Source organism: Saimiri boliviensis, chromosome 10, assembly GCF_048565385.1.
Source record: "Saimiri boliviensis isolate mSaiBol1 chromosome 10, mSaiBol1.pri, whole genome shotgun sequence".
NCBI lineage: Eukaryota > Metazoa > Chordata > Mammalia > Primates > Cebidae > Saimiri > Saimiri boliviensis.
In genome coordinates this window covers 88,027,963-88,044,012 of record NC_133458.1, presented here as the reverse complement: position 1 = coordinate 88,044,012, position 16,050 = coordinate 88,027,963, and the positions used below count along the sequence as shown (strand labels likewise).

Sequence of the window (16,050 nt, the reverse complement as noted above, 5' to 3'; positions counted from 1 at the left end):
AACATTCCCCTCACTGGTAAGATTCTCACCTGCAACTGTCTACCAAAACACATGAAGCAATCAGATTTAAATTCCCCTTATTTCACTTTACTAATCATTTTTCCTTTTACGATCATAAACTCTCTCATTCCTTTAATATACATCTTGAGTCTATTCCAAGGATCTGTCCATCCCATTCTCCTATGAAATCAAAGTTCTCCACCTGTGTCTTTTCTTCTGGTTCAGTATCAGAATGACAGATACTGAGCAATGCTCATCAAGGTGTGCGAAAAAAATAAAATTATAAAATCTTACACATATTTACATTTACGACAGAGACACTACTTACATGAGGCTTACAATCCAACTTTTATATGAATACTCCCTGAGCAAAGTCTGAATTGTGTAATGTTTACAAAACACTAATTGAATTTCAAAGTGCATGTGAAATCCAACACAACCTTAAAGTATGACTAGAAAGTTTACCAGGTAAGAAGGAAGAGAAGAGTGGCCCTTCTCTTCCTTCTGACCTGGTAAACTTTTTAGTCGTCCTTTAAGTCATCCCCTTTAAGTCTCAGCTGTTATCATCCTTTCCATAACATTCCCAGAACCCTACAAGCAGAACTAGTTCTTCCTTCCTCTGGGCTTCTATAACACTTCATTCATAGCTTTTATAAACCAAACACCACTAAGTAATTTAATTACCTACCTACCTACCTATTTCATATACCATTGAGTCTAATATGCAAGTGATCATAGGAAAGAAAAAAGTTCTGCTAGTTAAACTATGACATGCCTTTTGTTTAATCAAATGCATGTCAAAATTTAATCAGCAGAACTTTGAAATAATTTCAAAGATTTAAAATGGACCCAGTCACTTATGCCTGTAATCCCAGCACTTAGGGAGGCTGAGGTGGGTGGATCACCTGAGGGTGAAACCTCCTCTCTACTAAAAATACAAAAATTGGCTGGGCGTGGTCGCCGGTGCCTGTAATCCCAGCTACTCAGGGGGCTGAGGCAGGAGAATCACTCGAACCTGGGAGGTGGAGGCTGGAGTGGACAAGATCATGACACTGAATTCCAGCCTGGGTGACAGAACAAGACTCCATCTCAAAAAATAATAATAATAAAAATAAGTATAATGTAAAAAGCATGTCCTAGAAGCAGGGAAATACAGTATGTCTCCCACAACAGATAATACATTCTATGAGGGTAGACACATGTCTTACTTCATCTTTAGTTTCTCAATCCCTATTACCATGCTTGATACAGAGTAGAGGGAAAGAACAAAGAAACCTAATGTTTTTACCTAATCCCTTACCATTTCTTTCATGTCACCATTCTGGGTACTAGAGAAATTCAACAAGCTGTTTTTTATATTTAGCAACCATTTACTTCACTGCCACAGTCTTTCTAGAGACCACTGTGAATTCATAACTAAATTACTCCAACAATATGCTTTTATGTGGGCTCCTGATTTCTAACTTTTCCACACTTTTATCTACAAAGGAACATTCTGTAATTATTATTTGCATTACAAATATTTTCACTCAATATCTCCAATCAACTAGATTCAAGTTTTTCAAATTTTTTCTTTTTTTCATTTTTATTACTCAAAAAGTTTCATTTTTAATTTAGTTTTCTGACTCTGTGCTTGCGCCTTCAACACTTTCACAAGGCCTTTCTGCTCCTCGATAAGGAAAGCATGCTTGATCCTGTCACAAACACATTTAGCACACATGGAATCACCATAGGCCCTGCTGACATGTTTCTTTTTTTTTGGACAACCTTATAAGAACTTTAGGTCTTACAGCAAGAACACTTGAAGTCTGCCAAGGCGCACGCCACATACAGATTTTGGTATTTTCCCAAACTTCTTGGTATAAAGGTAAACAATTCTATTACCAGGGATTCAGGACAGCCTAGTTTCGTTAGCGGCTGTATTGTAGGAAAGCCTACGTCAGTATGTCAAACACTGGACCATTTTGAGTGCCGGCAAACAATGTCCCCAGAAGAGAAAGAAGAAAACTCAATTTATTTTTAATTATTATTTTGGCAGAATCACTTCTTCAAACAAAATGTTAGGAAATGCTTCAACAAACACACAACTTCTGTGGCTGAAGCAGGAGTGCCACAGGCTGTTTGGTTGGCAATTCTGAGCTACTATGTGAGACTACTATGCCTCTAGGAAGCACACAGGAGAGACCCCATCATTCCCTGTGTTAGTTATAAGCTTCCACATGATAGCTTTTTTTCCCCAATCTTTGATACTCATCAAGCTCTTTCCAAGTTTAGCAGATTGAGTCAAGACATCCTCACTCTTCACCTCTCACCCCCAAAGTCTCAAATGTCCACTTTCCAAACTAATCTTTAAGGCCTATTTCAAGTCCTATCTCTACCAGAAAAAGCCTTTCTTGTTTACTCCCCACTAACCTCACTGACTTCTGATCTCTCGCATTTGTTTTCCATAAGTCAAAACCCAGTACTTAAGTATAAACTCATATGTAGTTGCAGCTGCCATATAATGGTTTCATGTATGTAAGTCTTTCTCCTGAACACAAGCATCATTTTAAGACAGGTTAAGTTAGTACCTTCAGAACCTAACGAGGGCTAAGCAGATAGCAGACATTTAGTTCTTACTATACTGAAATACACCGCTCTTTTGTTTTGGAGACAGGGTCTCACTCTGCTGCCCAGGCTGAAGTACAGTGGCATGATCTCAGCTCACTGCAACCTTCAACTTCCAGGCTCAAGCAACTCTCCCACCTCAGACTCCCAGGGTAGCTAGGACTACAGGCATGCACCACTATGACCAGCTAATTTTTGTATTTTTAGCAGTGATGGTTTTCACCATGTTTCCCAGGCTGGTCTCAAACTCCTGAGCTGAAGTGATCCAACTGCCTCAGCCTCCCAAAGTGCTGGGATTACAGGTATAAGCCACCATGCCCAGTCACACCAGTTCTTTTCCACCTGGAAATACACCTCTCTCTTCATACACCTCACCTCACCCTTTCGTGCACTTTACCAAAGCTTTCTGATTCCTCTATACAAATTTCTCATTTACCTCTGACATGTAACTCAAGCTAATATCCACACCTAAAATAGCTCATTCTCCCACTTTACTACTTCACATTCTTCTAGTGGGTGTCACTACGTACAGATATTGCCGGGTTACCACCTCCTGCCTAGTTTTCTTTACAATATGCAAAGCCTTTTCATATATATTATCTTACCTGATCTTTGAGACTCTATGAGGTAAAGAAGGTAGGAACTAGTATCACTATTTTGCAAATGAAAAATGAATGGAACTACAATTATGATGTCTGCCCAGATCGTACAGCTAATGAGGGGCGGGAGGGGGAGGCAGAAAGTACCCAAACAAAAACGTGAGTTTTAATTCTTAGTGTGCTATTATGACGCCTCTATGTACATGTGATCTGTACCAATAATAAACCTACTATGAGAACCATTACTTCTGATCAAGCACAGATATTTCCAATCTCCTTAACTTTATTATCATCCCTGAGGAAAGGAGAAGCTTCATATATTTGAATTATCACTTTCTGTATTCAAAAGACTATTGAGTCTTAAACATTTTGCATACATATATATACATTTTTAAGAGACAGGGTCACACTCTCTCACCCAGGCCGGAACGCAGTGACTGTCATAGCATACTATAACCTTGAACAGAACTCTCTGAGTTCAAGCAATCCTCCCGTCTCAGCCACTTGAGTAGCTGGGACTACAGGCATGGACCACCACATCCAGCTAATTATTTTCTTTTCCCGTTTTTTTGTAGAGACACAGTATCACTGTGTTGCCCAGGTTGGTCTCAAGCTCCTGAGCTCACATGATCCTCCTCCGTCAGCCTTGAAAAGTGCTGAGATTACAGGTATGAGCCACTGCATTTGGCCACAAACATTTTCAAAAAATACCTCTGTACTAGGTAATTCTGAACCAAAAAGAAAGTGACTACTACAGGACAGAAAGAAAGAAAGCAGACAGAAAGAAAAAAGGGGGGAGGGGGAAATAGGGAAGGAGAAGAGAGAAGAGAAAGGGAAAGGAAAGGAAAGAGGGTGTGAGGGTAGTAGAGAATGAGAAATTACTTAATGAATACAATGTACATTACTGAAGTGATGGATACACTAAAAGCCCTGCCTTTACCACTATACAACATAGCAATGAAACAAAATTGTACTTGTACCCTATAAATTTATACAACTAAAAGATGAGCATAAATACCTTACAAATAAAAAAGGCATACTGGATTTGCTTACTCCATAGGGAAAATTGACAAATTTAATGCTGTCAGTGCTTCCCAGAATTTTGGCTCTTTTAGGATCCTAGGTTTTCCAATTGCTCTCTAATTCCACTCAAGAAAAGGTAATCGCATTGTTTACACTAAAGTGACAGTATCAGAAACACAACTATGGTTAAAGAGCTACAGTAGTCCCACCTTATCAGAGGCGGAAATATGTTCCAAGACCCCTACTGGATCCCTGAAACCATGGACCGAACCCTATGTATATTGTTTTTTTCATACATACAAACCTATGATAAAGTTTAATTTATAAATTACACAAAGTATGAGATTAACTACTTCTCTTTGGCATATATTTGGCTTATCTTGGATATATCCGAACTGCCGGCATTACTACGTTTGCACTTTGAGGCCATAAATACATAAAATAAAAATACTTGAACACACCGTGATACCATAGCAGTTAAGAAGGCTACTAAGTGACTTGTTAGTAGCATATACAGTGTGTAACTGGATAAAGAGAAACTTCCCATTCACCTTGGACAGACTGAGATTTCATCACAATACTCAGAAAGGTGTACAATTTAAAACTTATCAATTGTTTCTTTCTAGAATATACCATTTAGTATTTTTGGACCATGGTTGACTGCACGTAGGCAAAACCACAGATAACAGGAGGCTACTATACTGAGATAAAATATTGTTAACTACAAATTCAGTGTCGGAACTAAAGCACATTTTAAAAATACTGTTTTGGTATTCACCAAATAAAAGCAAATGACAGAAAAACAGCACCTATGCACATAGTAAATTTAAGAACAATGAACAGAAATATATTAATTTATGAATTAAAGTGCTGCATTTATTGCTTAATAGAATTCACCCTAATTATACAGCCTCCATAAGAAAAATGGTAAATATCACCCTCAATCTCTCTCACAAAAATCCCTAAATACCTAATCATGTAAGTTTAACACTTACAGAGAACTCTGACCATGTGTTGGATGGGAGTACCCAGAACAAACTAAAATATATACTCTAATTTCATAGACCTTAAATTTTAGAATTAGAAGAAGACTCAGAGTTTATAGTTTAATCTAACTTTCTATACAGTACAAGAAATTCTTCTGCAGTCTACAGTATCTTTGACAGATGAACATCCAGTCTTTAATGATCACTACCTACTGAAACAAACCATTCCATTGTTGCATAACTCTAGTCTGTCTTTGTGTGTGTGTACATATACATATTCTATGTTTTTCCAGGGTCAAACAAAATAATAGAACTATGTCAGTTAAAAAAAAAAAAAAAGCCCTTCATATATCTAAAGACAACTGTCACAGTTTCTTGTTTTCTTTTAAAGAAAGAACTCTGTTCTTCGATTACTGCTACTATGAAATGTTTCCCACATTCTTGATTCTGGGAATCCTTTTTGATATGTTTGCAAGTTTGTCAATGCCCCATTTAAAATGTGCCACCCAGTATGGCGCACAGTATTGCAGAAGTGTTTGACGAGAACAAGGTACAGGAGCTTTATTCTATTCTCAGTTCATATTAAGCCAATAAATCCCAAATCATTTTCACAAGTCCTTCTGCCAAACCAGGTTTTTTATCTTGTAGTTATATAATTCCCTCCATCTTTTTTTTTTCTTTTTTTTTCAGACAGTCTCTCTCTGTCGCCAGGCTGGAGTGCAGTGGCACGATCTTAGCTTGCTGCAACCTCCACCTCCCGGGTTCAAGTAATTCTCCTGCCTCAGCCTCCTGAGTAGCTGGGACTACAGGCGCATGCCACCACGCCTAGCTAATTTTTTTTTGTATATTTAATAGACGGGGTTTAACCATACTGACTAGGATGGTCTCAATCTCTTGACCTTGTAATCCACCTGCCTTGGCGTCCCGAAGTGCTGGGATTACAGGTGTGAGCCTCAGTGCCTGGCCAATACCCTCCATCTTAAGTAGAGGATCTTACCTGTTATATATATACCTTATTAACTCTGGCCCACCATTTCAGTCTATTAAGATCACTCTGAATCTCAATTCTATCATATTAGCACCACCTCCCAGCTTTGTCTCATATTTGAATTTAGTAAATATGGTCATCCTTCAACCTGGTATTTGAAAAAACAATGTCAAACAGTACTACATCAAAATTAGTTCTATTTTGCAATAGTGTGAGACTGCTTACAGAGGTGAATAATCAATTGCCACTTTTCATGTAATTGTGCAACCTGCTATGAGCCTTCAAAGAGACCAGGACTATCAATACTAAAATCAAGATATATTATGTTCACATTATTTCCTTTGCATACGCATCTGGAAACTCTAAAGAAAGAAGGTATGAACCTAGTTTCTTAGTGAACCCATACTGGCTCCCAGTGACTCCTTAGTTCTTTTTAAAAATGCTCAAGAGCCAACTATTCAATAGTTCATTCAAGGACTTTGCTAAGAATGGTTATCAAGCTCATTTGTCTGAAGCTCAGGATGTTTTAAAGAATTTAGGTGTTATTCATGCTAAATTTTCTGGTACTTTTTACCATGCAGCATAAATTTTAAGTTATTGATACTACCCTGAAACCAAATCTGAAAGTTCCTTCTGACCTTAGGATAACTTCCAAAAAGCCAACCCGGAAACGCAGTAGAAAGACAACTGAAGCAGAAGTCAAGATTCCAGCCCTCACTTTATCATAAAATATAAGAGGGTCATTTAACCTCTCTGGGCTTCAATTTCTTCATTTCTAAAATAGGGCTAAGGAAAGAGAGTGGAAGAAAGGGGCTCAGTTATTTTTAAGTTACCTTAGTAACTACAATTTCATTAAGCCTTCCTCTTACCACATACTTAAATAAGCCATTTGTGGTTCAACAGGTTTCCTTTGCCACAATTTGCTCATTCACTGGGTAGCAAAATTACAAGCATTATGAACATCCAAACTTAACTCAAACCCACATGAGAAAAGTATAGAAGAGCACACATACGTGTACAGTCTGATATTAGGCCAGGTCCCCCTGTTACCGTCAATCCTTACTGTGTCACCCCCAAGTACTTAACGTAGCAATGCAGAATCTCTAACCCACATTTCTTCAAACAGTAAAAACACAAAATGCCTTTATAAATAGATTTTAGCAGCATTATCAAAAGGTTACAACTGCTAAGCCATAATCTCCGAGATCCTATCCACCTACAATTCTATCATTTTGTAAGGGCACGTTATTTCTACAGGATCTACACATAGCACCATTCCCTATCTTCCTTCTTGATTAAGCAAATTTAAAGCTGTGAGTGCTTTCATGCCTGCCCCAATATACCTCGTGATCTACCCACCTCAGCCTCCCAAAAGTGCTGGAATTACAGGCATGAGCCACCATGTCTAGCATATTCTTAATCTGCTTCCATGCCTACCCCAATATTCCTTAAGTACTACTCATTATATATTCTCTGATTCAGAATATGAAAAGCAGGTGATTAAAACTCTGTTTTCAGCCAGTCATGGTGCCTCATGCCTGTAATCCCAGCATTTTGGGAGGCTGAGGTGGGGAGATCACCTGATGTCAGGAATTTGAGACCAGCTTGGCCAACACGGCAAAACCCCGTCTCTTCTAAAAATAAAAAAATTAGCCAGGCATAGACCTGGCGCAATGGCTCACGCCTGTAATCCCAGCACTTTGGGAGGCTGAGGCAGGCAGATCACCTGAGGTCAGGAGTTCAAGACCAGCCTGACCAACATGGAGAAACCCGTCTCTACTAAAAATATACAATCAGTCTGGCATGGTGGCACACGCCTGTAATCCCAGCTACTCAGCAGGGTGAGGCAGGAAAAGTGCTTGAACCTGGGAGGCAGAGATTGTGGTGAGCTGAGATTGTGCCATTGCGCTCCAGCCTGGGAAACTCCATCTCAAAAAAAAAAAAAAAATTAGCCAGGCGTGGTGGCATGTGCCTGTAGTCCCTACTCTTGGGAGGCTGAGGCTGGGGAATCGCTTGAACCCAGGAGGCGTAGTGGGCATGAGTAGATATCCTGCCACTGCACTCCAGCCTAGGTGACAGAAGAGACTCCATTTCCAACACAAACAATCAAAAAAACGCTATTTTCCTTTGTTACTCTATCCTGAAATCCTTCTAAAAAAAAAAAAAAAATGCCAGGTCGGGCACAGTGGCTCATGCCTATAATCCCAGTACTTTGGGAAGCTGAGGCGGGTGGATCACAAGGTCAAGAGTTCAAGACAAGCCTGGCCAACATGGTGAAACCCCACCTCTACTAAAAATAAAAAATCAGCCAGGTGTGCTAGTGCATGCCTATAGTCCCAGCTACTTGGTAGGCTGAGGCAGGAGAATCACTTGAAACCAGAAGGCAGAGGTTGCAGTGAGCCTAGAACATGCCACTCCAGCCTAGCAACAAGAGTGAAACTCTGTCTCAAAAAAACAAAATGCCTCTTTAAAAAATTAATGTGGTTCTACATTGAGAACTTTTCATCTTCCATGAAAAAAATCATTTAATAGTTAAAGCCAGCTTGGTAGTTCAGAGCCTGAGTCATTCAAATTGTAAAAAAGATTTAAGTTTCTAATAATGAATTCCAATCTATAAGAAAAAGTATAAAGATTTTAAAGAAGTAGGATCACTGGAGTAAATCTGACTCCTCTGAAAAAAGAGTAACCAAACACAGGAGTACATGAGTATGTATATATACAGCTACCCATGAGGGAAATCCAAATTAATAAAACATATATGGCAAAGGAAAACCATATTTGTATTAAACCTCAAGCCAATTTTCCACCTTTAACAGCTCTGGAAAACAAGATCACTGTAAGAGGTTAATTCTACTGAATAAAATTCAGTTTTAAAATTAAGTATAAATTTTAATTAATTTCTTTGGTACTAATGATGAAGAACTGGTCCTTCCACTTCTAGTTTGATACTATATCCCCAGGTTTCGTATTTTAATTCCCTGGAGAAGTAAAAAAAAAAATCAGATAAGAGAGTCAAGTTCTTCAAGGGTCAGCAGTATCTTATCATCAAGTCTGAACTCCTCTGTGGGAGAACCAGCATAAAATTGTTAATTTCCACTAATATTGACTGAGAAATATTCACTCATCAATCAAAAGGCCTACAGTATGATCTCTGTTACTACATATGATGATTACTGCCAAAAACAAGGCACATTGTGGGCCACTGCAAGTTAATTAGATTTAGCTATCCATAGTTCCTACAAGCTCCAAATTCTTTAAGAAAATGTAACACCTGAAATTCACTTTATTTAGGGCTCTTTGACTATTAGAAGACATTGTGAAAACAGGCAGTCCATTCTCCTCACTTAGTTAAAGTAAAGGAGCTTAAGCCGGAAGTACAATTAGTTGTCACTGAGCTTAAATTAAGGTTTCTGCTTTTCCTCTGAAGACAAACTCAGCATGTTCTTCCTTATAAGTGCGAACTATAAAAAAAAAAAAAAAAAAAGGATTACACATGGACATACAGGTGGGATACTCACACTGGGGACTATAAAAGGTAGGGGACTGGGTGAGGGTTGAAAAATGACCTACTAGGTACAATGTTCACTAGTTGGGTGATGGGCACACTAAAATCTCACCACTATGCAATATATCCATGTAACACAACTGCACTTGTACCCCCATATCTATTTTTTTTTTAAGTAAAAGTAAAAATTTTTAAAGTCAAATTCAGAATCCCATTAAGGAAACAAACAAAAATATGCAAAGCATACACATATTTGGTTCCTACTACAATTCCAACTAATGCTCAGCATGGAGTCAGGATTTACAGCTGAGACCAAAGCACAGAAACACATGATGCTGAATACACTATTAACGGAAGAGGATTCCCCTAGGTTGTTGCTAATATTCTCATTTCATAAAACTAAGTACCAAGCTCCCCAGCTTCAAGTACTGGTTTTATTAGATTTACCTTATATGATTTTACTTTTTTCAAATTTCCTCCTATACTTAAATGAAACCATCCAAATCACGTAAATCCTTTAAGTGAAAAAATTATCCCTGAAAAATGAAGGAGTAACCACACCTATTGGCAGTGTTCAGCATACAGCAGCCATCTCAACACACACACTTGTGGAATAAAAACTAAAGTTTTTAGCTGAGGGTTGGAAATCGATTAAGGAAAAAAAAAGCCTAAAAAGTTGTACTTGGCCACCAAAATCTATTCTGAGGCACAAATGAACTAGCTCAACACCCACCTGCTTCCATATTCTGTCTTCTGGTTCACTGCTGATGACTAGACACTTGATTCTCAAACTTCAGTGAGTTTGTCCGACACAGGGTCTCCATCTGTCACTAAGGTGGAAGTACAGTGAGGCAGTCACAGCTCACTGCAGCTTGCATCCCCTGGGCGTAAACGATCCTCCTACTTCCGCCTCCCAAGAAGCTGGGACCACAGGTGTACCACCACATTCAGCTAATTTAAAAAAATTTTTTTGGAGAGACTATGTTGCCCAGGCTGTCTTGAACTAGTAGGCTCAAGCAACCCTCCCACCCTGGCCTCCCAAAGCGTTGGGATTACAGGATGAACTACCACACCCAGCTGCTTCAGTGAGTTTTAGAGTTACCTGGAAAGTATGCTAAAAGGCAAATCCCTTGTCTCCCGCAATTCAAAACTTACAGTACCAGAAGCTGGATCCTGTGTTTATAATCAACCATTCAAGTTAATCTAAGTTTGGGTGGCCAAAACATTTGTTTACTCTCACAATGGCTAAGGGAAAACTTCTGGATTGCAAAAGATACCAATTAGAGAGCAGAAGAATTGATTACTTCTAACCTAAATCATAAATTACTCCATTCTCTTAATTAATCACAATTCGCTAACTAATGCTTAATAAGACAAAATGGAAGTGAAATAACTTCTGCTTTTACAATGAAAACTGTCATTCAACCCACCAAAAACACTTTTCTGAAATACTACAATTATTGCCAAAGTTTTCAGCAAAGGAGTAGAAACAAAGCAAGTTAAGGACTGTAAACCAGAGAAACACATATAATTATGCTGTAACAGTTCAGGGGAAAAATACCACACTCAAAACACTAAACTACTGTGCTTGCCAATAAAGAAGCCACTAGCCACATGTGGCTACTTAAATTAAATTTAAATAAAATTTAAAATTCAGTTCCTCAGATGCCCCAGACATACCTAACTGCTTAGGAGTCACATGTAGCCTGTGGCAAACATTTTAGATAGGACACATAAACATTTCTAACATCACAGAGCGTTCTGCTGGATGCTGCTGGTCTAGAAGTAACGGGTATCTACATAAAAACTATAATCCCAGGCCGGGCGCGGTGGCTCAAGCCTGTAATCCCAGCACTTTGGGAGGCCGAGGCGGGTGGATCACGAGGTCGAGAGATCGAGACCATCCTGGTCAACATGGTGAAACCCCGTCTCTACTAAAAATACCAAAAAATTAGCTGGGCATGGTGGTGCATGCCTGTAATCCCAGCTACTCAGGAGGCTGAGACAGGAGAATTGCCTGAACCCAGGAGGCAGAGGTTGCGGTGAGCCAAGATCGCGCCATTGCACTCCAGCCTGGGTAACAAGAGTGAAACTGTGTCTCAAAAAAAAAAACAAAACACTATAATCCCAGTTCTCCTGAATCAGAAAGTTTTACCTGGCAATTTACAATTTCACATATATATGCCTACTTGAGGTATTAACCATAAAATAACCCTAGCATATTTTTTTGGCAACTTATTTCAAAAAAAAGGTCATTAAAAAGTGATAAACTTATTTATCTCAGATTATCAATATAGAAATATTTAATTGACAAGGTCTGAAAGTATCAAAGGCACTAAAACAAAATGAGGTTTTCATCAAATCAGAATCAATGAAAGGGGCTTAATTACTAGAAAACAAAAGTTATTAGGGACAAGACTGTTCCAAAAAAGATTAAACTACTTGCCAAGTACTTCAGAAGTATCTATTTACATGCATAACAAACAAGAACTACTTTTAAAACTGGTTTAAAAATAACTTTACCAAAATTAATTCATATTAGTGAATTCTATCAACATTTTTCATTGCTTTCCACCAACTTTACATTAAACATCTACAAATCACACAATGACCATAAGATTTAATTAAATATAATTCTATAAATGAAGGATTATAAATTCAAATCCTGATATTAGCTTAAAAGTAGACATAAAAGTTAACCAAACAATTTACAACGTAAAACTATCTCTCGACTGCATCAATATCTAGTTTAAAACAGTCCAGTGTAATAAAACACAAAAGTACGGGTAACAAGACACTGAAGCTTGAGAAATAACTTCCATTAAAAAAAAGTTAGCCTTATTATACCACAGAATTAAAAGTTCAACAGATTCACAGTTACATATACCAATTGAGTTTAAAACTACTTTCCCTCAAAGAAGAGATATTATTTTCACTAGGGTTCTTTCTGAAAAGTTCCAACGTTATGAAATAAGACCACTTAATTACAAAGCCAATTATGATTCTAATCAGAAAGCTTTGTCTCATAATACTTTTTAAAAACTGTCTAACAAATTTAACACATAAAACCTAACATCATAAAATCCACAAAAGTGAACATGTCACACTGATTACCATAGAGCTATGTTTGTTACTATAATATTGCTGTTTCTGGTTCCTTAAGATTATGTGTTTACTTCAGAGGCTATGTCAAACCTAAGAATTAGTTAAAAAAAAAAAAAAGCAATGATTGTTATGAAAACGATTTAAAAAGTACTTAAAAAGATGTCATAACTTACCTGCAACACTAGTGATTGTAACGGGAACTCCCTGCACTTGAACACCTGCAGCACCCAGGTTGGCAACGCTCACTGTCTGAAGGTTAGGCACTGATGCAAGCTGGGCAGTATTCAAAGTTATTGGGGCACCAGCAACAGCCACAGGAGCAATCTGAGCAAGAGTTGTGCCACCACTTGAAGACACTGGGGTGATGGTTAATTGTTGGGATAACCCAGCATTCTGAACTTGCAAATTTGAAAGACTCTGAATATTCTGAACCTGTACAGTCTGCCAACTGATTTGCCCTGAAGGTGTTAAAGTTGGAGCCCTGATAAGCACCTGAGTCGGATTTACTGCTTGAAGTTGAACATTCTGCAAAGGCTGCTGCTGGATGGTCTGAATTGTCTGCCCTGACTGGAGTTGAAATGACTGTGGTGGAATCGCCTGAATGATCTGTTGCTGAGGCTGTTGGATCTGGATCTGCTGTAAGATAGGTTGGCCTACAATTTGCACCTGCTGAAGAGAATTTGATTGATCCTGTGCATTCTGCATTCCATTAGGCTGTAGCTGACTGGAGCTCTGGGCTTCAGACTCAGTAGCAGCAGGTGTTTGAGATTCTTCAATGGTGCGTTCAGAACTACTGGCTGAGGTGCTTGCATACTGGCCCGTATCTGCTGAGCTCACTAATGTGTCACTGCTTGTCAGAGATGTTGAAGCAGTGGTTGTGCACGTAGTAGAGGAGGAGGGAGATTCCGGCATAGTACTGGCAGAAGTAGTGGTATTAGTGGGTGTGGAAACTAACTGATTCCCATTGGAAGTCCCACTATCAGTAGTAGTAGCAGGCTGGCCAACCTGCCCAGTCCCTCCTCCAGCAGCCACGTTGTTTATTACTGGCAAAGCTAGAGTCACACCTCCAATGTTAATTGGTAGGGTGGTTACAACTTGAGCCTGAGTACCAGGAAGAGTCTGTAACTGAAGTGGTATTGAAACACCAGGTCTAATTTGGACTGGAACTGTCTGATTTGCCAGGTTTTGAGCAAGAATATTCCCAGAAGCTGTCCTGTTAGCAGCTGTGAGTATAGCTTGATTATTACCTGCAGAAATGAGCTGAATTTGACCCTGCAAATCCTGTAGAGATGAACTACTAGTTGGATTGATTTGAATTTGTTGACCTTCCACTGTCTGAAGTTGTGGAATCACTTGGTACTGTACACTACCACTTGGATTTTGTACTTGTATGACTTGAAATTGACCAGGGGTGGAAGAATTACCTGATTTCGTTTTTGTAGGAGATGCACTCCCGTTATTACTGCTGGAAGAACTAGATGAACTAGAAGCTGGTTGAGAAACGTTATTTTCTTTTGAAGCAGGAGGAGTGGAGGCAACAAGTTGCCAAGCGTTTCCAGCAAGTTGTGTCGTTACCAGTTCTAGCTGTTGTGGTTGATTCTGAAGCTGCACCAATCCTTGGCTTGGATCTATAATAATTTGCTGTTGTCCAGTTGCTTGATTTTCACCAGGAGTCCCTATTTTGCTGCAAGTAGCTGCCAGTAAAGCCAGAGGAGAGGGCTGAGAGTCCTACCCAAAATAGGGCGGTAAAGCAGAAGGGGGAAAAAAAAGTGGGCGGATTTAGTGGAGGCCAGTAGTTGCCAGGGGGTTACTTATTTATTTTGACAACTCTACATAACAGAATTTAGGAAGCAGCAGAAATCAAAAAGAAATACGAACAAAAGTAGATAAGAACTATATGAATAAGGAAACAGGTCCTATAATATCAAGTTTAAATAAAAGGAAATATCTTTAAAACTTTGTAAAGTGTTTTGTTCCTAAACTCAAAATGCCCTTGGGAACACAAACACCGTTTTCTTACAGTCTGAATTCCTGATGTAATTTTAAACAACGTTATACCCTCAAAGAGGTGAAATCTGATGAATTTACAATTTAAGTTCCTCACTCTCAGAAAGATGCTTTGAGTGGACAAACATTTTTATTCTGTCCTTTACTTCTGGGCATTTAAAGGGCATACCTCCCTCTCTTTCCTAATGTGTCGTTAAGAATATTTTTTTATTTGTTTGCTTTTACCTGGGAGCCTGAGGTTTTGGGTTTTTTATTGTTATTCTCTGGCTCAGAGGTTTTCCCTCCTTCTGTAGCCATCGCCGCTGCCGCTGCCGCCTCCTCCTCCTCCTCCTTCTTCTGATCTGCAACAAACCCCCCAACCACACACACACACGACAACAGGTTATTAGGATTATTATTATTCGTCTTCTCCCTCTCCTCTTCTCCCCCCTCCCCCCGAACATTAATCTCCATAAACCCGCGATCCACGCACACCGGCAGGGGGTGGGGGAGAAGGAGGGAAGGGAGGAGGGGGTATCACAAAACGTGGTTTGAAACCCGACCCATCGGCTCCAGAGCAACACCCAGAAGGAGGTTGTTCTCTCTCAGACATTAAGACAAAACACAACCCTCCTTCCCTCCCCCTGATTCCCTCCCGCCCTCTCCTCCTCCCCTTAAAGCATCTCAGCGGCCCCGGGGGAGGGGGGAGAACCGAGCAGGGTCTGGGGAGGGAGGGAGGGAGAGAGGGAGGGAGGCGGCGAAGGAGACCGAGGGGGGTGGAGAATACGTACCGCTCATCCCGCATTAACAGGACAAACCCTCAGACGGAGACACTGGGATAGAGGTGGGTGGGGGTGGGGGCGAGGCGGGAGGAGAGGCCGGTCCCGCCCGCCCGCGGTGGCTCGGAGGAGGCTGTAGCTGGCACAGGCTCTGCCTCTTTTTCCACGAATGGCCGCCGCTGGGCTGTGGCGTAGCAGCTCCTCTCTCCGCCCGAGCCCGGCTGACTCGCCCTTGATTGACAGCGGCGGCGCGCGGCGCGGGCGGCGGCGCGGGTCGGGGGCGGGGCCAGGGCGGCGCGAGCCCTGCCGACTCCCCACCCCCCTCGGCCTCTCTCCGCCGGAGCCTCCGACTCTCCACCCCTTCCCCCAGCGGATTGGCCGCCGACCTGCCGGGGGCCGGGGCGCTGGGGCCGCCTCCTCTCCACCCCCTTTCTCGAGGTTATTCTTTTAGCAGCTCTTCTCCTCTTCCCTG

At 40.3% G+C, this 16,050-nt stretch overlaps 1 protein-coding gene across 2 annotated transcripts in view; it reads right to left on the bottom strand.

The window, feature by feature from the left end:
- Positions 1-15,850, bottom strand: part of SP4 (Sp4 transcription factor) — a 95,687-nt gene extending 79,837 nt beyond the window's left edge. The window contains exons 1-3 of one of the 2 annotated variants that reach the window (XM_003935107.4): positions 15,591-15,850; positions 15,046-15,161; positions 12,987-14,541 (exon numbers count right to left, since the gene is read on the bottom strand). In XM_003935107.4, the coding sequence (XP_003935156.1) occupies positions 12,987-14,541; positions 15,046-15,161; positions 15,591-15,597 (1,678 nt within the window). In that variant the 5' untranslated portion in view covers positions 15,598-15,850. The remainder of the gene's footprint in view (positions 1-12,986; positions 14,542-15,045; positions 15,162-15,590) is intronic. The other variant, XM_074379602.1, reaches the window with a different exon arrangement.
- Between the last annotated feature and the right edge of the window lie 200 nt (positions 15,851-16,050).